General features: G+C 40.2%; 1 protein-coding gene across 2 annotated transcripts in view; it reads left to right on the top strand.

Moving 5' to 3' along the window:
• Positions 1-25,949, top strand: part of LOC132871588 (myelin basic protein-like) — a 43,437-nt gene that overhangs the window by 8,684 nt on the left and 8,804 nt on the right. The window contains exons 2-5 of one of the 2 annotated variants that reach the window (XM_060905864.1): positions 12,353-12,460; positions 15,486-15,512; positions 16,976-17,005; positions 24,560-24,646. In XM_060905864.1, the coding sequence (XP_060761847.1) occupies positions 12,353-12,460; positions 15,486-15,512; positions 16,976-17,005; positions 24,560-24,646 (252 nt within the window). The remainder of the gene's footprint in view (positions 1-12,352; positions 12,461-15,485; positions 15,513-16,975; positions 17,006-24,559; positions 24,647-25,949) is intronic. The other variant, XM_060905865.1, reaches the window with a different exon arrangement.

The following is a 25,949-nucleotide window of genomic DNA, read 5'->3' as shown; positions in this document are numbered from 1 at the left end:
TCAATCTTTTTCCGTTCTTCAACAATGACCTCTTTTAGTGACTGGATGCTGGATGGAGAGTGATACTCAACTTGTCTCTTCAGAATTCCCCAAAGAAAATAATTTCTTTACACCACAAAGGTGTACAAGAAGATCAGCAAAGCTTTACTTATCAGTCAGAATACTGTAGCAAAAGTGGTACAAAAATTTAAGAAAGATGGAACTGCAACCATCTCACAGAGACGTCCAGGTCGTCCACGGAAGTTAACACCTCGACAGGAGTGTCTTCTGATGAGAAGGGTTGAAGAAAATTGGCATGCAAGTTCACTGCAGTTATCTAAAGAAGTAGAAAGCCAAACCGGGGTGACTGTTTCCCGTGGCACAATATGGCGTACACTGCAGAGGAATGGCATACATGGATGCCATCCACAAAAGAAGCCTCTCCTAAAGCCCAGGCACAAAAAAGCCCACCTAGAGTTTGCCAGGGCCCATGCTGACAAAGATGAAGACTACTGGGACTCTATACTCTGGAGTGATGAGACCAAGATAAATGTTTCTGGAACTGATGGCTTCAAAACTGTATGGCGTCGCAAAGGTGAGGAATACAAAGAAAAATGCATGGTGCCTACAGTGAAACATGGTGGTGGCAGTGTCCTTATGTGGGGCTGCATGAGTGCTGCTGGTGTCGGGGAGCTGCATTTCATTGATGGAATCATGAATTCACAGATGTATTGCTCTATACTGAAAGAGAAGATACTACCATCACTCCGTGCCCTTGGTCGTCGTGCACTTTTCCAACATGACTAAACACGCATCTAAGGCCACTGTTGGATTTCTGAAGAAGAACAGGGTGAAAGTGATTCAGTGGCCAAGTCTGTCTCCTGATCCGAACCCAATCAAACACCTATGGGGAATTCTGAAGAGACAAGTTGAGCATCAATCTCCATCCAGCATCCAGTCACTAAAAGAGGTCATTGTTGAAGAATGGAAAAAGATTGATGTTGCAAAATGTCGCCAAATTGTTTATTCCATGCCTAGAAGACTTGGTGCTGTCATTAAAAATCATGGAGGCCATACAAAGTACTAGATGTAGTAGTTTTTGTTGTGGGGTGTACTCATTTTTTGCACCACCCTAATTTGAGTAAAACTGAAAAATGTGTAATCTAAGTTATATTATTAACCTTACTTTTTCCCGTTATAAGTTAAACAGATGTTATATTAAACTTTGTCTTGTCAACATTTTTGAAATTGTTTGTGTTCATTGAGATATTGTTTAAAATGTTACTTTTCAAAGGGGGTGTACTCATTTACTTTGAGCACTGTAGTGTTGTCGTGCATGCATATGAAAATTTACTAAGCCTATTGGAATAATTTCTGCAGTTTATCAGTTTTCATCTTCTAGCATCTTGACTATGCAGCATATGACAGCGCTTTGTTAATAGTGGACTTTCAAAGCCCATGGTGCCAATACAGTCATGACAACCTCACTCTCAGTATGCATGGCTAAGCCAAGCAGATATTCCTGGTTTCACTGTTTAAAAGGCATTTCATTCGACCACCATGAGCTACAGGCAAAGATCACAAGAATACCCTGCAGGCACATACCAGCTGGTCCAAGCAGAAATGCACAGTGCCGGCGTTGAGACCGTAAACAAAATGGATGAGATTTGACTTCAAATCACTTCCCCACAGATTAAAGCTCTTAATGTCACCATTTTAAGCAGGTTTGTGCAACTACTGTACATACGTACACTAATATAGGATCTGCCAATACAACAAAATTAACTGGTGGATCTTGCATGACGCATATGTTCACAAGTAAGACTAGCTTGCATCATAATATAGTACAGTGGTGCTTGAAAGTTTGTGAACCCTTTAGAATTTTCTATATTTCTGCATAAATATGACCTAAAACCTCATCAGATTTTCACACAAGTCCTAAAAGTAGATAAAGAGAACCCAGTTAAACAAATGAGACAAAAATATTATACTTGGTCATTTATTTATTGAGGAAAATGATCCAATATTACATATCTGTGAGTGGAAAAAGTATGTGAACCTCTAGGATTAGCAGTTAATTTGAAGGTGAAATTAGAGTCAGGTGTTTTCAATCAATGGGATGATAATCAGGTGTGAGTGGGCACCCTGTTTTATTTAAAGAACAGGGATCTATCAAAGTCTGATCAATGAAAATTTTTGGACTTTTTCATCATCATCTTCATTTCCTGTCACTGACCCTGAACAAGAAGTGAATTTATGGACATAACTATAATCACATTCTGATTCAGGCTACATTGTAAGAGAAGCAAAAGATACTTTATGACTGTGTGTTAGTCGCACTGAATATGTTGGTCAGATGCAGCCCCAGAAGGAGGGGGGGGGGGAATTAAAAAAAAAAAAATATATATATATATATATATATATATATATATATATATATATACACACACACACATGGGGGGGGGGGGGGCTGCAAAAGTAGGTATACAGTAAGGATTATTCCAGTATTACCAGTATTATAATAGTGGTGCTAGGTTTAATTTAATACGTTTTGTGCAAGCATTTTGTTTTTCATTACTGTATACCTACTTTTGCAGCCCCGTGTGTGTGTGTGTGTGTGTGTGTGTGTGTGTACACACACACACACACACACACACAAGAATATGTACAGCAGTCTATATACAAGAAGAAGGAAGAAAGAAGTGAATGTGGAAACCATCGAGGAATTTCACTTTTGTCCACTGTTGGAAAAATTCTTGCTAAGATCATACTGAACCGACTGAAGACCCTGTCAGAGCAAGTGCTACCAGAGAGCCAGTGTGGATTCAGAGCTGGAAGATCTACAATCAATATGATTTTCACTCTGAGACAGCTACAGGAGAAAGTAATTGAGCAACATCAGCCATTTTACATTGTGTTTGTTGACTTCTCCAAAGTGTTTGACACCGTTGACAGAGAAACACTCTGGAAAGTGCTTGAGGTCTATGGCTGCCCACCCAAGCTGATTACAATGATGAGACGCTTCCATGAAGGAATGACTGGCAAAGTGTCTATAGAGATCTTGCAGTCACGTGACCGGAAAGTACACAACCGCCATCTTGTCGGTCAAAAACCCCGCTGAATACTGCTGCACTCGTGTACAGAATGGATCAATTTCAACCGACGGACTACACGGCTCATTTTTCTAATGAACAGATAACTAGATATATGTCTAAAATAAACGATCTACAGATTTGTGACCCTTATGGCTTACCGGACGGAGTTTTCACGACCGGATTTTGAACTGCCAGCGGAATACGTGTATAATTACCTCATTAACTTTCCCTCGCTGTTCAGTGGTGAAGCACTGCGTGCTTATAAATCTCTGGACAGTTATCTTTACAGAAATTCAGGATTTGTCAGCGACTCAGATGTGGCATCTTGTAAACAAGAATCCTCATTGGACGGGTAAGTCACTTAAGTATTGAGTATAGCACTGACCAGCCGATTATAGAATAGAATAAGGTAATTCCAGCTCGTCCGTCTTGTTTACATGGATCTGGCGTTGGAGAGGTAGAGGCTTGGCAGTGGAGATTTGAGTAGCTGTTTTCTGAGCTTAGTCAACAGGCCGGCTCTGCAGCCTCGCTTTTGCTTCCGCTCCCGGCGCTGCCTCCTTCGCTTTGCTTCTGATAATAATCCACGGAGACCCCGCTGGTCTCGCTATCTCGTCCGGAATGTTGTGCATGCGATGGAAATCGCTACAAACCGTCATTTTCCGCTGGAAACCAATGTCCACTAAGTCTATACGGTTGTAGTGGATATTGAAGTCCGGTACAGACGAACAACACGCAAAAATACACACAAAAAACATAAAAAACGTGCACAGGTAGCGAGAGCTTGTAGCCGCAGCCGTTGTAGTAGAATTGTATATAGTAGGGTTTTCCAGAAGAAAAGGTAGAAGTAAAAGCAGAAGTAGAAGGCGGAATATGGCGTTTGACCGACAAGATGGCGTCTGTCACAATCTGGATCGGCTGTGACGTCACATGCAAGTGCTCCATAGGAGGTGACACAAGTGACAGCTTTGAAATTAGGCATGGAGTGAAACAAGGATGCATACTAGCACCAACACTTTTCACCGTGTACCTGTCAGCTGTCCTGGAGACAATGGCCATTGATCTCACAAGAGGAGTCTACAACCCCGGCAAAAAAATATGGAATCACTACTCCTGGAGGATGTTAATTCAGCTGTTTTACTTTGTAGCACAAAAAAAAAAAAAAAAAAAAAAAATCACATATGACACAAAATTATTTAATTTAATAGCTGAACATTCTGGCTTTGTAAAATATACCTCAAAAAATTTAATTAATTTTTTGTAATTAATGGCACATTTTTTTCAAGATCAAGTAGAAGAAAAAATTATGGAATCACTCAATGATGAGGAAAAAATTATGGAATCAGAAAAAAAATCACAATTAGTACTTTGCTGTACCTCCTCTGGCTTTTATGACAGCTTGAATTCTTTGAGGCGTGTACTTCACTAATGAAAAACAATATTCTTTATCAGTCAGGTTCCAACTTTCTCGTATAGCAGTTGACAGATCAGCTTTGCGGGATGGAGCCTTGTCATAGACTTTTTTCCCCCCAATTTCCACCATATATTTTCAATTGGATTAAGATCCAGACTGTTTGCTAGCCATGCCATTGAGTTGATCTGCCTTTCCTGAAGAAAAGTTTTAATGCTCTTTGCTCTGTAGCAAGATGCATTATCATCCTGAAAAATGACTTAATCACCACCAAAAGTACTTTTGATTGATGGAATGAGAAAAGTGTCCAAAATTTCAATGTACACCTGTGCATTTACTGTAGAGGTAATGACTGCCATCTGCCCAGGTCCTTTACCTGACATCCAACCCCATATCATCAATGACTGTGGAAATTTGCTTGTTTTCTTCAGGCAGTCATCTTTATATGTTTCATTGGAACAGCACCAAACAAAAGTTCCAGCATCATCTCCTTGGCCAATGTAGATTCATGATTCATCACTGAATATAACTTTCATCCAATCACCCACAGTCCACGACTCCTTCTCTTTAACCCCTTTGTAACCTTGTTTTCTTCTGTTTAGGTGTTAATGATGGTTAACATTTGGCTTTTCTGTATGTAAATCCCATTTCCTTCAGCCGATTTCTTAAATTTTGGTCACAAACATTGACTCCTGTTTCTGCCCATTTGTTTTTCATTTCTTTTCTTGTGCATTGTCTATTTTCAAGGCATCTTGCTTTGAGTTTCCTGTCCTGACACTTTGATCTACCTGTATGTTTCCCTTTTACAACCTTCCCATTTTGTTTGCACTTGCTCCAAATTTTAGACACAGTTGACTGGAAACAACCAACATCTTTTACCACACTCCGTGTTGAATTACCTTCTTTAAGGAGTTTTATAATCCTTTCCATTGTTTCAACTGACAGCTCTCTTGTTGGGGCCATGTTTTCTGTCAATCAGCCAGGTGCAACAGCTCATTCAGGTCTACAAGCAGTCTCTTTTAACTGCAGACTAATTTGCACATTTAGGCTTGTGCGGATATTTGTTTTAGAAATGCAAGTTATAGCTTGATTCCATAATTTTTTCCTCATCATTGAGTGACTCCATAATTTTTTCTTCTACTTGATCTTTAAAAAAAATGTGCTATTAATTACAACAATTTCATATAATTTTTTGAGGTATATTTTACAAAGCCAGAATGTTCAGCTGTTAAATAAAACAATTTTGTGTCATGTCTCTGATTTGTTTTTTTTTTTTTGCTACAAAGTAAAACAGCTGAATGAACATCCTCCAAGAGTAGTGATTCCATATTTTTTGCCAGGGGTTGTACATCAGAACCCGCATGGATGGCAAACTCTTCAAATTTGCCCGTCTGAAAGCCTCCACCAAGACCTGGGAAGCTTGTATTTGGGAATTGCTCTACGCAGATGACTCAGCTCTTGTAACAAATGACCCCAACCACATGCAGGAGATTGTGGATCGCTTTTCAAGTGCTGTAAGCCTGTTTGGCCTAAAAATCAATGTCTCAAAGACTGAACTGCTATACCAACCACCTCCTCTAAATGATCCACTGGCAACTCAACCATGCATAACAGTCAACGGAGCAGCTCTGAAGAATACAAACTCATTAGTCTATCTAGGAAGTGCTGTGACAAACTCGTGTTCCTCAGACCTTGAAGTGGATCGATGCATCCAAGCAGCCAACAAAGCTTTCGGATCTCTCCACAAAAGACTTTGGTCTCGACATGACATCAAACTGGCCACAAAAATCAAGGTGTACAACACAGCCGTACTACTTGCCCTGCTTTACTCAACTGAGAGCATGATACTGTACAAAAAACACCTGCAAAAATTAACAAGGACTCAGCTGTGACACCTACGCCAACTGCAGCACATCAGGTGGCAAGACAAGATCCCTGAAGTTGAAGTCCTGAAGAGAGTAGAATCCATCAGTGCAGAGGCACTCCTCACTGCCTCACAACTGAGGTGGGCAGGACACGTGAAGCAAATGCCGAAAACATGCTTGCCGAAGATGGTGCTATATGGAGAGCTCGCGCAAAGAAGGAGATCACAGGGTGGACAAAAACTTCAATTCAAAGATGTTCTGAAACGACACCTGAAAACCTATGAAATCAACCCCGACACATGGGAGAAAGATACAGAAGACAGGAAGAAATGGAGGCAGACTGTATATAAAGCCATAGAGAACAAAGAAAACAGAAGAAAGGATGCCTATCAGAAATGGCACAACAATCGACATACTCTACCGACTCAGACACCTTTTCAATGTCACCGATGTAGACACTTTTGCCACTCGAGAGTGGGCCTAACAGCCCACCTCCGAGCGTGCTGCAGTAATCATCGAAATCGATGGACTGCCGAATAATAATAATAATAATGTATGTGTGTGTGATGTGATATATAAACAATGGAGGAAAAAAGGACATCACAGAGCTAAACACAATAATAGCAGCTCTAGGGTCCTTGTTTTGACCTTGATCTCTTGTTACTTAGTATGAGAAGTTTCTAATGTTCTCTTTATGTTCATATATATGTTTGCATGTTCAGTAGGGAGAATGCTGTTGGCTTGTGAGTTGTTTACAGTCTCTCAATGCTGTTTTAGCAAATCACAACTCTGCATTTTAACACATTGGCCAATCAGGAAGTTGCTTTGTCTTTAGCAAGTATGTTTGCTTATGGTGCTACATGCGCATGACATATTGGTGTATTATTTTGGTTTGTGAGCTTGATCAGTGCTCTCTGTTTCAATTTCAGTCACTACGTTTACATGCACATAGAGAGAATCGAATTTCTGCCGTTGCTCGACTGAAATCGAAGTTCAAAATGCCATGTATACACCTTAATTCGGCTGAAATTGAACCGAACTTGATTTCTCGGAATCGAGCTACACGACCTAGTTTATGCGATTTCTGCCGAGCTACTTTGTGCATGTATACCCTATCGAGCTAGTTGTCGAGCTACTTCCGGGAGTGACGAGACCACAAGCGGGAAAAACAACAGCCTCGGTCGGCATGACAACGAATCATGACAACGGCATGAATCTTTTCTTTTTGTGGCATTGTTTGCACTGTTAAAATTTAGCTCACTTACTGTATCACCAAATACATCTGTACAGCTGTTGCATAGCTGTGAATTGTGTACATAAACAAGTCATTGCATTTCTGTGTGTATATATATATATATATATATATATATATATATATATATCAAATCAAATCAAGTTTATTTGTACAGCGCTTTTAACAATAAACATTGTCGCAAAGCAGCTTTACAGAATTTGAACGACTTAAAACATGAGCTAATTTTATCCCTAATCTATCCCCAATGAGCAAGCCTGTGGCGACGGTGGCAAGGAAAAACTCCCTCAGACGACATGAGGAAGAAACCTCGAGAGGAACCAGACTCAAAAGGGAACCCATCCTCATTTGGGCAACAACAGACAGCCTGACTATAATATTAACAGTTTTAACAGGTATAACCCTCAACTGTCCTCATGGGGCCGTCCTTCACAGGAGTGGGGCGATAAAACTCCGACCAGACACAGGGCACCAGGATGGATCAAGCAGGTCCGAGGGGCAGAAGAGGCCAGCATCTCAATCCCAGGATCAACATGTAACTCAGAGGGACAGATGGGGGGGGGGGGGGGGGGGGGGGAGAAAACACGTTGTTAGGTATGCCCTAAAAATGACAAGTATTAAATCTGTGTGGTAGGCTCACAGAGACGAGAGTCTTTACATCAGGCATGACGCACAATGGCATGTTAATATGGTAAAAAATATATCATGACCTGCTCTGGCTGGATGCTTGATTGGGTGATGGGAGCACACTCCTCAGCAATGATGCACCGATACATATTGCACCGAGTACAAGCAGGGACTCCGGCAACTAACTATGACAGCATAACTAAAAGGAGAGAGCCAGAAGGTAACACAGGCATGAGGGAGCCCCGGGACATAAAGCAGCCAGCCACTACACCGTCAACAAACTCGAGTGAGCAAGCGAGTGGGGACTGACAGCATCCATACATCCCAGTTTACCAAAACACTCTATGTCTGAGGACCCTCCAGATCTACTCCTTTACCTCAAACACCATTAACAAAAGGCTTGACTAAACAGATATGTTTTCAGCCTAGACTTAAATGCTGAGACTGTGTCTGATTCCCGAACATTACTTGGAAGGCTGTTCCATAACATATATATATGTCCAACATCTGAAGAATGTCAATAAAAACAAAACAATTGAACTTTTTGTGTGTTTATTAAGACATAAGTTAAATTGTAAGCAAAAAAAAATATTTTTTTGTAAGCAAAAAATGGACTTTAGAAAAATATTATTGTGCAAAATAAGTTGTCTTACAAAACAGTGGTCTGCGCCGGACAGTTTGTAGCCATAGTCTGTTAGAGCAAGCCTAACAGCTTGAACACGGAACTGGCACTAGTGTTGCCAGATTGGGGGTTTTAAGTGGATTTTAGCGGATTTGAACATGTTTTTGGGCTGGAAAACGTCAGCAGTATCTGGCAACACTATAGCTCTTCTTCATGACGACAACCGGAAGTGTACCAACACGATGGGGCGTGTAGCGCCACGTGTGGCTCGGGTGCACAATGCACCTTGCACAATAGCCCGATTTCACTTGTGCATGTAGGATTGGATTTCTCTGGCACCCCTGCTGGGACCCTTTGCTCGATTACCAACAGCAGCTCGATTTGGACGTGCATGTAAACGTTGTCCTACCATCAGGTCAGAATTCGGGAGTAGGTTCTCTCTCCATTTCTGCATGGGTTTCCTTCAGCGACTCTTTGGATTTGCACCCATCTCCTAATAACATGCAGATAACATGCAGGCTCTGTGATGGATTGTTATCACATCCAGGTGTATTCCTGGTTCGTGATATTTCTTCTCAGGATACCTAAAACTAAAGAAGCAAACTTTAGACACCAAACGTGTTTTGGCTAACTGACTCCATTTGGGCTGAGGAGGACATAGTGTTTATTTTTGGTCAGGTTATTCTCTAATGTGAGTATGTGTAGGGCAATATTGAGGTCTCTTTGGTGCCAGTGTCCTCATCACATTCTGATGTGATGAGCAAGAGTTATTGATCTCTTCAAAAGTCCAAAAGTTTTTACCATGCTACCAACACCGGTTTCAATCAAACCTGAATTTAGTTTTGTCAAATTATATTTCTTGAAAAAGATTCCATCACTCTTCACTAACTCCTCTACAGTGTGCTCTGATTGGCTGGAAATAGGAATGACAATAATACACACGGGAGTGTAGTAACATGGTTGACATTAGGGGTTACTAAGTAACCACAAAAATTAGCTTGCTATTGTCCTCTATTTAAAACAGCTCACAAAGCTAAAAACAGCCCTTATGTAACACTTACTTTGTTTTATAGTAAGCTGACACTGAAACTAGCTAGCTTTAGCAAACTGTTACTTAAATCTTTTAATAATAAATATATTTTTAAATTTCATTTCAGCTGTGACATTTCTCTTTGCTTTATATTTGGAGCTGGAGATGATAAGCAGTGAGGATTTTGAAGTTTGAGGCTACGTTTACATTACGTCGAATCAGCGGATCATCAGATTAACGTTCTTAAAACGATTCGCGTTTACACTAAAACCGTTAGCCGTGCACACAGCAACACCAATACACGGATACGCTCGGCTCCGCAGGCATCCTGCGCTCCAAATCACTCCGCCCTGAACAGCGAGTGCCCTCTGGAGGGTGCGCACTCCGGCCCTGCGCAGCTCACACAGCGCGCGAGTGAAGTGCACAAGCCGTGATTCGGGACTGAGCCGCTGTGTGTGTGATCCCAGCGCATATCACTTACTACTTGCAAGTGGAAGGATGGCAAGCCTAAAGACAATCATAACTACACAATGGGCAGTATTTGCATCAGTATTTGCAGTATTTTCATACTTTTATACTCTTTAATGAAAGGTGATACAAGGCGGAAGTCCGCGCCGTTTTTCAGCAGTCGCGTCACATGACCAACGGCAGCGAATCAGGAAGGTGGATGTCACAGTGACGTTGTCCAATGAGGACGCCAGCTAGAGCTCAGCACAGCGTATTCGCGTATCTCAGTGTTTACACAGCACCGGACCAGATACGATCTAGATTGAATACGTGGACGCTGGCGGATTCCCGTTTCCCGGCTTTTCCAGGTGGTTTAATGTAAACGGACAGTGCATCCGCGAAGAAAACGAGACAGATACGGTCTAATGTAAACGTAGCCTGAGCCTTGCCGTGTTCGAACATAACAGCTGAGTCTGAAATGTGCTCTGTTTCATTTCATTAGTGATCCCAAAATACCCCACTCATTGGCCTCTAATGTGTGTTATTGTGTGAGACGTAGATGGGTGTGAGTTCTGTACAGCGGCAATTAGAGCGATTCTGTTTGAGACTTCCAGTGCTTCAAAGCACTCTCCAGTGTTAATGAGAGCCTAAACAGCAAAAGAGAAAAGGACATGAAGACACGGCCATCTGACGATTCAAGGCAGCATCACACGGCCCCCATAATTATTACATTACATACACTTGTCGTTCACACACACACAAAAATTTGATGGCTCTTTTTGATCACCACACACACACTTCCTGACATGTTTCAGGGCTCTTTTTGATCACCACACACACACTTCCTGACTTGTTTCAGGGCTCTTTCTGATCACCACACACACTTCCTGACTTTTTTTCAGGGCTCTTTCTGAGCACCATACACACTTCCTGACATGTTTCAGGGCTCTTTTTGATCACCACACACACTTCCTGACTTGTTTCAGGGCTTTTTCTGATCACCACACACACTTCCCGACTTGTTTCAGGGCTCTTTCTGATCACCACACACACTTCCTGACTTGTTTCAGGGCTCTTATTGATCAACGCGCACACACACACACTTCCTGACTCGTTTCAGGGCTCTTTTTGATTACCACAAACACTTCATGATTCGTTTCAGGGCTCTTTCTGATCACCACACACACACACTTCCTGACTCGTTTTAGGGCTCTTTTTGATCATCACAAACACTTCCTGACTTGTTACAGGACTCTTTCTGATCACCACACACACTTCCTGACTCATTTTGGGGCGCTTTCTGATCACCACACACACTTCTTAACTCATTTTGGGGCTTTTTCTGATCACACACACACACACACACACACACACACACACACACACACACACACACACACACACTTCCTGACTAGTTTCAGGGCTGCTTCTGATCACCACACACACATTTCTTGACTCATTTTGGGGCTTATTCTGATCACCACACACAAACACACTTCTTGACTTGTTTCAGGGCTCTTTCTGATCACCACAAACACTGCCTGACTTGTTTAGGGGCTCTTGCTGATCACCACACACACACACACACACACACACACGCACACACACACGTCATGACTCATTTCAGGGCTCTTTCTGATCACCACAAACACTACCTGACTTGTTTAGGGGCTCTTTCTGATCACCACAAACACTACCTGACTTGTTTAGGGACTCTTTTTGATCATCACACACTTCCTGACTTGTTTCAGGGCTCTTACTTGTCACCACACTCTTCTTGTCTCATTTTAGGTCTCTTTCCATTCACCATACACATTTCCTGTCTTGGTTTAGGTCTTTTTTTTTGGTTATTATATTCACTTCCTTTCAGGTCATCATACATACTTTGTGTCTTGTTTCATTCTTGCAACCCCATACTTCTCATTTTAGGACTCTTTCTGGTCACTCTTTGTGTCTTGTTTTATGGCCTTTTCTGGTCACCACACACTTCATGTCTCACTTTAAGATTCGTTCTGGTCTCATTTCAGGGCTCTTTCCGTGGTGCTCTCTCTGTTTCCCCTCAGAGGTCAAGTCACTCATCTCCTCGTCGCCGCACTGGTGGCGACAATGCTGTCGTTCACTTCTTCAGATCTATCGTAAGTGTCTCTCTCTGTGTCTAAATAAAAATATATATAATAGACAAGTTTAACCCTTTGGTGACTGACCCCTTGAAAATGGTTCCTCCAGGAACGATGACGTTTCAGTTGTCAAGACAACGGAAAAACTAAAATACAAAAACAGAAAGATACGTCACAATGCTCTTGTGCACAAAACAAAATGCTCTTGTATTTGTATTTGTATTTTAGTTTTTCCGTTGTCTTGACAACTGAAACGTCATGGTTCCTGGAGGAACCATTTTCAAGGGGTCAGTCACCAAAGGGTTAATCCTTGTATACACCACTGTCTCTCATTCCTGACCATGTTACCATTGTAGTAATATCAATAACAATATTTTGTCATGCTGTCTCTCTCTTTCTATCTACCTTCTGTTATCTGTCTAAGTATGGCTGCTTTTGTTTTTTCTTCATCTCAGTATCTCTATATACATATATGCCGTGCATTCAGAAAGTATTCAGACCCATTCAACCTCTCAGTAAAATTGATTATTTTATTTCCTGGTCAGCTTTCAAAAATGCTTCATGGAAAAGTATAAACATGTTTTGATAAATTTAGTATCAAACTGAAATACAGTAAATATTCTAAATTTTTGTCCTGACACTCAGACATGTTCCATTTCTATTCTTTATACTTGATATGATTATAAATCTTGATTAAAATTCACCTGTGGTAGACACACCTCTGTTTGTATAAAGCCCCAAAGCTCCCAGTGCATGTTTAAACAAAAGACAAACTTATGAACTAAAAAAAGAAAAAAATTATTGAGATGTTGAGTCACAGATATGGGGAAAGGGAACCAGAAATTATCTGTAAAGGTCCCTAAGAAGTCAGTGGCTTCCTAAATCAAAGGTTTGCCACCACTGACACTGAGCAAATCAGAGCAAAATGGGGAGAAGGATTTTAGTCAGGTAGGTGACCCAGAAACTGAAGGTCATTCTGAAAGAAAACCTGGGAGAAAGACAAACATCTCTTCAGCATTGCACCAGCCAGGTGCTTAAGGCAGAGTAGCCAGGCAGAAGCCAGTTTTCCAAGAAAAGACAAATGATGGTTCATAAAAAGTCCTCTCAGGCCTTACGAAACATACACTGATCAGCCATAAAATTAAAAACACTGACAGGTGAAGTGAGTTACATTGATTATGTTGTTACAATGGCGCCTGTCAAGGAGCAGGATAAATTAGGCAGCAAGAGAACAGTCAGTTCTCAAAGTTGATGTGTTGGAAGCAGGAAAAATGGGCAAGCATAAGGATCTGATCAACTTTGACAAGGGCCAAATTATGATGGCTAGATGACTGGGTCTGAGCATCTCCAAAATGGTACACCTTGCAGGGTGTTCCCGGTATGCAGTTGTTAGTACCTACCAAAAGTGGTCTAAGGAAGGACAACAGGTGAGCCTGCGACAGGGTCATAGGCAGCCAAGGCTCACTGATTCACATAGGGCACGAAGGCTAGTCCATATAGTCCAATCCCACAGAAGAGCTACTGTAGTGCAAACTGCTGAAAAAGTTAATGCTGACACCTTTCTGTTTTAACCAGCATTAACTTTTTCAGCAATTTGTGCTACAGTAGCTCTTCCGTGGGATTGGACCATATGGACTAGCCTTCGTGCCCCATGTGAATCAATGAGCCTTGGCTGCCCATGACCCTGTCGCAGGTTCACTGGTTGTCCTTCCTTGGACCACTTTTGGTAGGTACTAACCACTGCATACCGGGAACACCCCACAAGATGTGCCATTTTGGAGATGCTCAGACCCAGTCATCTAACCATCACAATTTGGCCCTTGTAAAAGTCACTCAGATGCTTACAGTTGCCCATTTTTCCTACTTCCAACACATCACCTTCAAGAATTGACTGTTCTCTTGCTGCCTAATATATCCCACCCCTTGACAGGTGCCATTGTAACAACATTATCATTGTAATTGATTTCACCTGCTTGTTTGTTTGTTTGTTTGTTTATGGCTGATACATCTATGGTGGGGCGGCATGGTGGTGTAGTGGTTAGTGCTGTCGCCTCACAGCAAGAAGGTCTGGGTTCGAGCCCCATGACCGACGAGGGCCTTTCTGTGCGGAGTTTGCATGTTCTCCCCGTGTCCGCATGGGTTTCCTCCGGGTGCTCCGGTTTCCCCCACAGTCCAAAGACATGCAGGTTAGGTTAACTGGTGACTCTAAATTGACCGTAGGTGTGAGTGTGAATGGTTGTCTGTGTCTATGTGTCAGCCCTGTGATGACCTGGCGACTTGTCCAGGGTGTACCCCGCCTTTCGCCCGTAGTCAGCTGGGATAGGCTCCAGCTTGCCTGCAACCCTGTAGAATAGGATAAAGCAGCTAGAGATAATGAGATGAGATGAGACATCTATGGTGTGATGAAACCAATTATCACCTGGCCAATCCCATTCCTATAGTTTAATATGCTTGTTGGGGTATCATGTTGTGGGGATGTCTGTCAGCAGATGAAATTCAAAGATTTGTCATGATCAAGGAGAAAGCAGGAACAGCTCAAAGCCATCCTTTAGCACTCAGAACCTCAAAGGTCCAGCATTAGCCGCTTGGCGGCACTCAAATTTTGAACTCGCCTCCTTTGGATCCATAGCGCCAACTTGCTGAGTTATCACTACCATGTACAACGTTGGGCAATGTAGGAGTGGTTTGGGGAAAAGTCTGTGGGTGTCCTTGAATGGCCCAGCCAATACCTAGACTCCCAAACCCATCCACAGCTTGAGAGGTTCTCCAAAGGAACAACCAAAGAACATGAAAATTATGCCAAATTCCTAGCATCATACCCAAGAAGAACTAGGTGGCAAGACTATCTAAGTTTATTAATACATTCACAATGTAATGTAACAAAATGCAGAAAATGTAAAGGGGTCTGAATTCTTCCTAAATAGACTGTTGTCTTTTTCCCTCCTTTTCATCAATCTTTGTGTCTGTCTCATTTACATGTCTGTCTCTTTCCTAGTAGATTAATATTTTATTTGTATTTTTTTTTAATTATTGTAATCCTCAGGTGTCTCCTGCTCCTAAAAAATCTAGGGTAAGTGCACTTTTAGCTTTCTCGCTGCCATTTCTTCAAATCCAGGTCCCAAGCTATAGCTTTAAATTTCACGTCATGTCTAATATCTTTAAATCACTGCTATTATAACAAATATTGTTATGTATACTAGGTTTTGTATTAAAATATAGTTGTACTACTATTAATGAACTATGATCATAATTGTGGTTAGAATGTTATTATGTGTTGTTGTTGTTAAATAAAATATATGCTTGTTTAAGTTCATGTTGATGAATTCATATTTCATGTGCCCTACGTGGTGTCCTATCAGTATGTGTGTTTGTGAGCGTGTGTATGTGTTTTGTTCATGTGATTGTACTGTTCTAAACAGTCAAGATTATATCCTTTATTCCTGGGAGTATGTAGTCTGCATGAGCATCCTCCCAGGCACTGTTTTCATTCCATCAGTTGTCTAACACATTTTTTGTCATTATCTTACCTAAACAGTGCATTAAGTGCCAGTGAGCAAGCCAAAGTGACAACAGCAAGTAAAGGAGCTTGTAGACCTCAGGATGGCAGAAGAAGGAGCTTGCCAGCGTCCAAAGGACTGTAGGGATTAGTGTGGCAGAAATGTGAGTTGGGGCTTTTTAGACCTCAGGATAGTATCAGTAGAAGCCTGTAAACCTCAGGATGGCAGTAGTAGGAGGTTCTAGACCTCAGGATAGCATCAGTAGGAGCCTGTACACCTCAAGATGGCAACAGAAGGAACTTGTAGACCTCTGGATTGTAGGAGTCGGGCCTTTAAGGCCTGGGGTGGGTGAACCAGGTGCTTGTGGGTTTTGGGATGGCAGGAGTAGGTCATTACAAGGTTCCAGATGGCAGCAGTAAAAGACTGTAGGGTTTAAGATGACAGAAATGTGAGCATGCGAGGCTCAGGATGACAGGGGGAGGGGTTTGTGGTTCTCAGGATGGCAGGAGTAGAAGATTGTCAACCTCAGGATGGTAGGAACAGGAGCTTGTAGACCTCAGGATGGTAGGAACAGGAGCTTGTTGCTCTCAGGATGGTAGGAACAGGAGCTTGTTGCTCTCAGGATGACAGCAGTAGGAGCTGGAGGCCTTCAGAATGGCAGAAAGTGAGGCTTATAGGTCTCAGAATGGCAGCAATAGGAGCTTTTAGACCACATGATGGCAGCAATAGGAACATGTGGGCCTCAGGATGGCAGAAGTAGTGGCTTGTGGACCTCAGCAGCTTACAGGGAGTACTGTAGGATAGCAGAAGTTTGAGCTTGTTGGATTCAGGATGGTAGTAGTGGGAGATTCTGGTCCTCATGGGAGGCACTGAGTAGGATTAGTGGGTTAGGTGAATTAGTGTTTGATAACTGATTAAATAAAAACAGATGTTGGTAGTGCCTTCAGGAGCGCACTCAATTAGTTTCTTTGTACCCAACTGTACCTGTTCACTTTTGTCTCTTTGCCTGTCTCTCTCCATCTGTCTCTCTGTACAGTGGCATTCTTTCACATCTAAACTAGGCATGGTAGGTGCTGTTTAGAAACACACACACACACACACACACACACACACACACACACACACACACACACACACTCTCTCTCTCTCTCTCTCTCTCTCTCTCTCTCTCTCTCTCTGTGCCTGGAATGGTGCCAAACCCCTACTCGATGCAAAACCGCAATGGGTAGCTAGGATACATCATCTAGATGCTAATATTGGGATTTCAATACTCATTGTGCTTTGATGCATGACTGCAAAAGAGGCTCCCAGAATAGCACATCATGTGGTGAATAGGGTGTGATTTCAGACTAAAGAGGAAAAGGGTTACATTAGCTTAAACTAACAATGCTGATCAGGGATCAGCTGAGAGAATTTAAATCCTGTTAAACATACCTCTACGGACAGTAAAGCTGATCCCAAATCAGCCCTGCTGCTGTTCATTCATGCTGAGCTTGTAATCCATTATTTAAGCACCTATGTTGCGAGAATGTTGAATGTTGGGTGTTCCTTTGGAGGCTGTTTTTGCCCAGGTTTAGGATGTAAGGTGTTACAAAATAAATTCTCCTTCTTCCAGGCCCTTTTAGACCATTTGTTTTCTTCTTCTTCTTCTTCTTCTTCTTCTTCTTCTTCTTCTTCTTCTTCTTCTTCTTCTTCATTCAAAAGAAAGCCATATGTATCATAGAGTAGGGCTTCGACACATTACACTGGGCAGGAAGGTAGTTACATCCCCACTAGTCCAAGTAGTTTCAGGTTAGGGTGAGGTTTTATCAGTCATATAACAGGTACTGACTGAAAATCATTTGATACATTAGTCAAAATACTGTATATGGGGTAAAGTTAGGAGGTAGGGTAAGGGTTAACCAATGAGGTATTGACAGTTAATCAGAATTTGCATTGACCAAACAAAAAATATGAAGTATGTGATGTATGCATCAGCCACTGGAGAAGACACTTGCATCTTGACAAAGTTGGGAATGTTTGGTAATTGGGTGGAAGCTTAATCTAAGCTTTACAATGGCTGATTAAAAATTATATAGTTGTGAGGGGTGGTGCAGTGGTTAGCACTGTCACCTCAAAGCAAGAAGGTTCTGGGTTCGAACCTTACAGCTGATTGATGTGTGGGGCCTTTCTCTGTGGAGTTTGCATGTTCTCCCTGTACCTGCATGGGTTTCCTTCCACAGTCCAAAGACATGTGGATTAGATCAACTGGCTACTTTAAATTGCCCGTGAATGGTTGTTTATCTCTGTGTTAGCCCTGTGATAGATTGGCGATCTGCCCAGGGTGTACCCTGTTCTTGCCCAAAGTCAGATGGGATTGGCTTCAGCTTCCCCCACAACTACACTGCAAAAAATGATCTCTTGTTGAGAGAAAATATCTTTAATATGGGTGAATTTATCTATTATTTCTGATTAGAAGTTTACTAGAACTCAAATATAAGATTATTTAGCTTACTTTGAGACACTTTTACTAATTTCAAGCCTTAAATTTTCTTATTCTATTGGCAGATAATTTTGCTTCTTTCTAGAATTGAATGCTTAAAATGAGCAAAATTATCTGCCAATAGAATAAGAAAATTTAAGGCTTGAAATTAGTAAAAGCATCTCAAAGTAAGCTAAATAATCTTATATTTGAGTTCTAGTAAACTTCTAATAAGAAATAATAGATAACTTCACCCATATTAAAGATATTTTCTCTCAACAAGAGATCATTTTTTGCAGTGTATGATGGATAGGCGGTATAGATAATGGATGGATATACTGTATAGCTGTGGTAAGGAGGCATGGATGGGCGGCCCAATGGCCCTTTGGGGATATCATTTTCATTTTATTTTCCCGCTCAGTGAGTTCACAGTGTTTGCAGGAAAAACCCTGGCTGTTGCATTTTTAATTACAACCCCGATTCCAAAAAAGTTGGGACGCTGTGTAAACAGGAAATAAAAACAGAATGTGATGATTTGCAAATCATGAAAACCCTTTAGTTCATTGAAAATAATACAAAGACAACATATCAAATGTTGAAACTGAGAAATGTTATTGTTTTTTGAAAATTATATGCTCATTTTGAATTTGATGTCAGCAACACGTTTCAAAAAAGTTGGGACAGGGGCACGTTTATCACTGTGTTGCATCACCTCTACTTTAACAACACTCTGTAAATCTTTGGGAACTGAGGAGACCAACTTTTTTTGAAAGAGAAATGTTGTCCCATTCTTGCCTGATAATACAATTTCAGTTGCTCAACAGTTCAGGGTCTCCTTTGTCGTATTTTGCGCTTCATAATGTACCAAATGTTTTCAATAGGAGACAGGTCTGGACTGCAGGCAGGCCAGTTTAGCACCTGGACTCTTTTACTATGGAGCCATGCAATTTTAATATGTGCAGAAAGCGGTTTGGCATTGTCTTGGTGAAAGAAGGAAGGCCTTCCCTGTAAAAGATTTTGTCTGGATGGCAGCATATTGCTCTGAAATATGTATTATTCGGCATTAATGATGTCTTCCCAGATGTACAAGCTACCCATGTCATGCACTGCAAAAAATAAAAATCTTAGGAAGTTTATTTGTCTATTTTCAAGTCAAAATATCTAGCCACCCTTATTATAAGACATAATTGCCCAACAAGCAAAACCTCATTTAGCTAGAAAGGCTAGTTTTTAGACAGTCCATCTTGAAAATCTTGTATAGACAAAATGTCTTGAAAAAGTCTTATTTGGAGCACCTTTGAAAATAAAACAAGGTTTTTTTTAAAAACAAGTAAGTACATTTTGGACATTTGTCAAATGCGGTTCATCTTGTTTCAAGAAAAAAAAAGTATGCTTGTTTTGGGAATAAATGAACTTTACTGAAATCTTTGAATCTTTCATTACAATTCGTTTGGTCACCTTGCATATCCTTAGTTTACTGTGACTGTTTACTCAGTCATTCAGATTGAGATCCTTCTAGATGCTGTACATACTCTAGACCAGACAAGTGCCTTCAAAAAGGCTATGAGTGAGTGGAGGGCGTTTTAGTGAAGTCTTTTTGGAATGCTGTGAGTTAAGTTCAGTGTTTTGTTTGTTTGTTTGTTTGTTTGTTTGTTTGGTTGTTTTTTTTTTGTGCCTGATCTTGTAAACCCCTCGTACACATGAATAGTCAGTGCCCTCAAAATACACTGTTGCTTTGGCGTTGTGTAAGCACTGTAAGTCAAAATGCGTAGCCTTTTTTTTGGTTTTTGTGCCTGATCTTGTAAACCCCTCGTACACTGCACTGTTGCTTTGGCGTTGTGTAAGCACTGTACTGTAAGTCAAAATGCGTAGACTTATTTATTTATTTATTTATTTATTTATTTTTTGGTGCCTGAGGTCCTGGGGAAGTGGAATCTTAAGAGATGTTTTAATGTTTGAATGTTGAAATGGGAAAAAAAATAAACTTGTTGCAATGCTACACGTGTCGTCAACTTGATGCAAGATAGTCTCTGGTCTCATATCTAGAGTATTTTACTAATTACAGGTCACAAAAGGAGAATCTTTTAAGCTAGCAATGCTTAGTTGTAGAATTTAACAATCCTAATATTAGTATATTTATCTTCTTAAATTCAGTTTTTACTGCTAAGACTTTGTCATGAATTTAAGTGAAATACCCTTAAAATGAAATAAATAAAAATGACTTGAATGGCTAAATGTAAGAAGTTCGATCTTGTTATAAGAACTATTTTGATTATTTTGAGTTAATCAGATCTCGCATAATAAGTTCCCCAATCTTATTTTGGAATTATTTCATCTAAAAACAGGTTAGATTTTTCATCTTACTTTGAGAAATCTTACCAAGTCAAATTTGACTAGTTCCATTGGCAGATTTTTTTTACCTGATTCAAGCAAAATTGCTTTGTTTTAATCTTTTATTTCTTATTTTTGAAAGGCCATTTTTTTGCAGTGTGTGCACTAATGCACCCTCGTACCATCACAGATACTGGCTTTTGAAATGTGCACTGATAACAAGCTGGATGGTCCCTCTCCTCTTTAGCCTGGAGGACGTGGTATCCATGATTTCTAAAAAGAATTTCTAATTTTGATTCGTCAGACCTCGGGACAGTTTTCCACTTTGCCTCAGTCCATCATAAAAGAGCTCGAGCCCAGAGAAGGTGGTGGTGTTTCTGGATATTGTTTATATTTGGTTTTAACTTGCATTCATGGATGCAGTAATGAACTGTTTTCACAGACGATGGTTTTTTGAAGTGTTCCTGAGCCCATACAGTGATTTCCACTATAGACACGTGTCTGCTTTTAATGCAGTGTCTCCTGAGGGCCTGAAGATCACAGGCATCCAGCGTCAGTTTTCAGCCTTGTCCCTTGTGTACAGAGATTTCTCCAGATTCTCTGAATCTTTTCATGATATTATGTACCATAGATTATGTGATCCCTAAATTCTTTGCAATTTTACATTGAGGAACGTTATTCTTAAATTGTTGCACTGCTTGCCCACTCAGAGCGGTGAACCCCTCCCCATCTTTACTTCTGAGAGACTCAGCATCTCTGGGATGCTCTTTTTATACCCAATCATGTTACTGACCTGTTGCCAATTAACCAAATTAGCTTTTTTAGCATTACACAACTTTTTCAGTCTTTTGTTACCCCGTCCCAACTTTTCTGAAACGTGTTGCTGACATCAAATTCAAAATGAGCATATATTTTTCAAAAAAACACAAGAAAATTTCTCAGTTTCAACATTTGATATGTTGTCTTTGTACTATTTTCAATGAACTATAGGGTTTTCATGATTTGCAAATTATCGTATTGTTTTATTTACGGTTTACACAGCATCCCAACTTTTTTGGAAATGGGGTTGTACTTGAAATCTGCGTGTGTCCATATGTGTGTGAAAAATGTATGCATATTAGATTGGTTTTACATTTTGTTTGATGCACTTTTGCTGCTGTGTGGGAATTAAACTTTTTAATTTTGTTTTTATTGAGTCAGTGATGCTGAAACATGAGTTGGCACTTCATGTAAAAACTCATACTAAAGTAATCAATCCAAACTGAAGTCATCCACGAAATGAATTTTACAGTATATTCCGACACATGTACGCTCTTATTTAGTTATGTACGTATACATTGAAAGGTTTTCTTTTTATATAAATTTATTTATGGGTGTTTTCCATTTGACAAATGGGTACAAAACAACAGACCAATAAAGTACCTTCTTCTTTTTCCCCACTTCCATGTGGGTTTAATGTGGTTAGGTTGAGCCAACAGGGTTAATGGCCTCACTCAAGAGCCCAACAGTGGCAGGTTGGCGGTGCTGAGCTGAGGCTCAAATCCCTGACCCTCAATCCAGAGCCTTAACCTGTTGAGCCACCACTGCCCATATCACTAAAGTATACATGTCATTTTTAATACTCTATCATGCCATAAACTTACTATACCATGATTAACAGTTATAATTACACATTTTGGAAATTTCATATTGGCGCATTGCTTAGATAGCGCATTTCATTCACACAGTAACACATGACACTTCTAACGCATGGTGTAACTGTCATGGACTCTTAATGACTAACACAGTTTAGACTAACATCAATCAAAACACACTGTACTGGAGCGATAGACTGTGAATTTAGAGATGATATCATTGGTTCATGTTCTATAGCTGATGGCTTTCCCATGTGGTCTCAGCGATGAATGGATGAACTGTTCCTGGAGTGTTTGACCTGGAGTCAAATATTGCTTCATGATATTGTTGCTATATTTCCAACTCTAACTCATTTCCTATCTGTAGTCAGCACCTACTGTAGACCAGCCAATCAGGGCTTTGATAAAGCAATAAAGACTTTATGCACAAGCAGTTGCAGGGATGTCTACAGCAATTGCGTATAAATCTGTGACAAGCTATAGTTGTCAAATTCACCATCATTTCCCATATTAGTGAAAGCTAATATGCAAAAAATATTGAGAGAAAAAAATGAAATGTGGAGGAAGAAGGACTGCTTTATGCATTTGAAGATAAAATGATGTGACAAAAAGAGTTATTTTACTTGTATAATGTTATTAGTAGGGTGAGAAGAAGCTTCTAGAAGCAATGTACAAACCCTATTTCCAGAAACGTTGGGATATTTCCCAAAATGCGACAACAACAAAAATCTGTGATTTGTTAATTCACATGAATCTTTATTTAACTGACAAAAGTGCAAAGTGTGCTGCAAGGCGTCAAATTCTAAGTTCATTTATATTTACAAAATACAATTAAATTGGTCAGTAAAACTATTTAAAAATCTTTTCTTTTTACTTCTGTCAGTTAAATAAAGGTTCACCTGAAATAACAAACCACAGATTTTTATTTTTATTGCAAAAATTTATTGGGAAAATATCCAGACTTTTCTGGAAATGGGGTTTTTAAATATCTATTAAATCAGCCAGGGTGTTTGAGGAATATGCTCTGAATTCTTTCTGAAAGGGCAACATCATTATCTAGTGTAATTATATTCATTTTAATTTTTTTCCAAAATGACATTTTGCAGAAAGGAAGCAGGGTGGTAAGCACTGGTTTAGTGCAACTCCACACTGCAAAAAACTGAAAACTGAATTTGAGGAGAAAATTCCTTAACACCAGTGAAATTATCTTGCTGCATTGACATAATTTTACTTGGCAAGACATCTTGGAATAAGTTGGTTACAATCTAGAACTAGTTTTAATAATCTCAGAGTTGGTGCCTTGTATTCTTCTGCACTGCAAAAATATCTTAACAGGTTAGAATATCTTGAATATAGTTGAAACAAGCCCTGTGATGACCTGGCGACTTGTCCAGGGTGTACCCCGCCTTTCGCCCGTAGTCAGCTGGGATAGGCTCCAGCTTGCCTGCGACCCTGTAGAAGGATAAAGCGGCTAGAGATGATGAGATGAGATGACATTTTGCAGAAAGGGAGCAGGGTGGTAAGCACTGGTTTAGTGCAACTCCACACTGCAAAAAACTGAAAACTGAATTTGAGGAGAAAATTCCTTAACACCAGTGAAATTATCTTGCTGCATTGACATAATTTTACTTGGCAAGACATCTTGGAATAAGTTGGTTACAATCTAGAACTAGTTTTAATAATCTCAGAGTTGGTGCCTTGTATTCTTCTGCACTGCAAAAATATCTTAACAAGTTAGAATATCTTGAATATAGTTGAAACAAGCCCTGTGATGACCTGGCGACTTGTCCAGGGTGTACCCCGCCTTTCGCCCGTAGTCAGCTGGGATAGGCTCCAGCTTGCCTGCGACCCTGTAGAACAGGATAAAGCGGCTACAGATAATGAGATGAGATGAGATAGTTGAAACAATCTAGCATTTCCTATTAGAAGAGTACAAGACACCAACTCTGAGATTATTAAAACTAGTTCTAGATTGTAACCAACTAAGATGTCTTGCCTTAGAATAATTTTTACTTAAAATTATCTGTCCATGCAGCAAAATAATTTCACTAGTGTTAAGGAATTTCCTTCTCAAATTCAGTTTTCTTTTCTTTTCTTTTTTTTGCGGTGCGTTAGCCACTTTCATTCACTAAAACATTTTTCTAAAAAAAAAAAGAAACCCACATGACTGATTTTCTTCCTTTTCCTTGTTCAGGGGGATCAGAAGGGACATGGCTCAGTGAAGGCGCAAAAAGGGCGTGCAGGAGACGGACAGGGCACGCTGACCCGCATCTTCAAAATGGTAAGCACGCTGTCCTTTAACCTGACATACAGAGCCACAGTTCTGATAGACAGCTAGAAATATAGACCGAGAGGCCAAGAGATAGACAGATAAACACACATATATGGAAAAATACAGCAGACCAACATGGAGTTGGGCCCAAAAGGCTGAGACCACACTGAAAATCCTGAAACTGTTTTTCATTTAAAATTGTAAATAAACAGAAGGTTTTTGCATTTTGAAAAATTTAAAACAAAGAAAGTAAATATTCAATATCTCAAATATTTAATATTCAGGATTCTGCACTATTTCCAGGTTCCTATTTAAATGTAAGCAAATGTGTGATATTGACTGTGTTAACTGCTTTATACAGAAGGTCAGATTTTGCTCATGTCTAATCTCTTCTACTGGAGTGCATTTTCAAGCGACACTCCGATGGATTTAATCATCTAAAATGGATCATAAGGTTTTGCACCAACCTGTGGAGTCCACGCCAGCTCGAATGAAATAAAGCAAAAACAAGATGTACCAATTACTAAGAAACTCTGAAATTCATGTAAATATTTCAGAGTTTCTATTTTTCACTCAAGTTGTTGGTAATAATATCATTTGTAATGAAAATTGTTGTATTAAATTAGAAAAGAATGTAAAATCTAAGCATTTTCACTCATGCTCTGAGACTTTTGGACCTCACTGTACATACATCGACCGACAGACAGACAGACCAACCGACAGACAGCGAAACAGAAATCAGAGAGATAGAAATATAAATAACCATAGACTGACAAACAGACAGACACAGACATACATAGACAGACGGAAAAACATCCACAGACACAGATGTACACAGACAAACATTCACAGACAGACTGACAAATGTACACAGGCAGACAAACAGACTGGGAAACAGACAGACACACAGAGACAGACGTAACCAGACAAATAGCCAGACAGGCAAATAGAGACAGAAAGCCAAACAGACAGACAGATAAATAAACAGACACAGACACATATGCACAAACAGACAGCCAAACAGAACAAACATACATGCACTGTCAGAAATAGGGGTACAGGAGGAGTCCATTTCTGTCCCCCAAGGTAAAATCTACACTAATGTACCCCTTAGGGCTCATTATTGGACCTCAAAGTATGTGTACCTTTTTAGGGTCAAAAAGGTTCATATATGTTCCTAAGCAGTATATACAGGGTACAAATAAGTACTTTAGAGGGTACTGCCCCAGTGACAAACCATTGTACTCCTAAAGGTCCAATAATGTACTTTATTTTCTGAGAGTGTAAAGTAGTTAATTAGCTACTGTGTCAT

The sequence above is a fragment of the Neoarius graeffei genome, chromosome 23 (genome assembly GCF_027579695.1).
Source record: "Neoarius graeffei isolate fNeoGra1 chromosome 23, fNeoGra1.pri, whole genome shotgun sequence".
Classification (NCBI taxonomy): Eukaryota; Metazoa; Chordata; class Actinopteri; order Siluriformes; family Ariidae; genus Neoarius; species Neoarius graeffei.
This window is presented reverse-complemented; position numbering and strand designations above follow the sequence as displayed.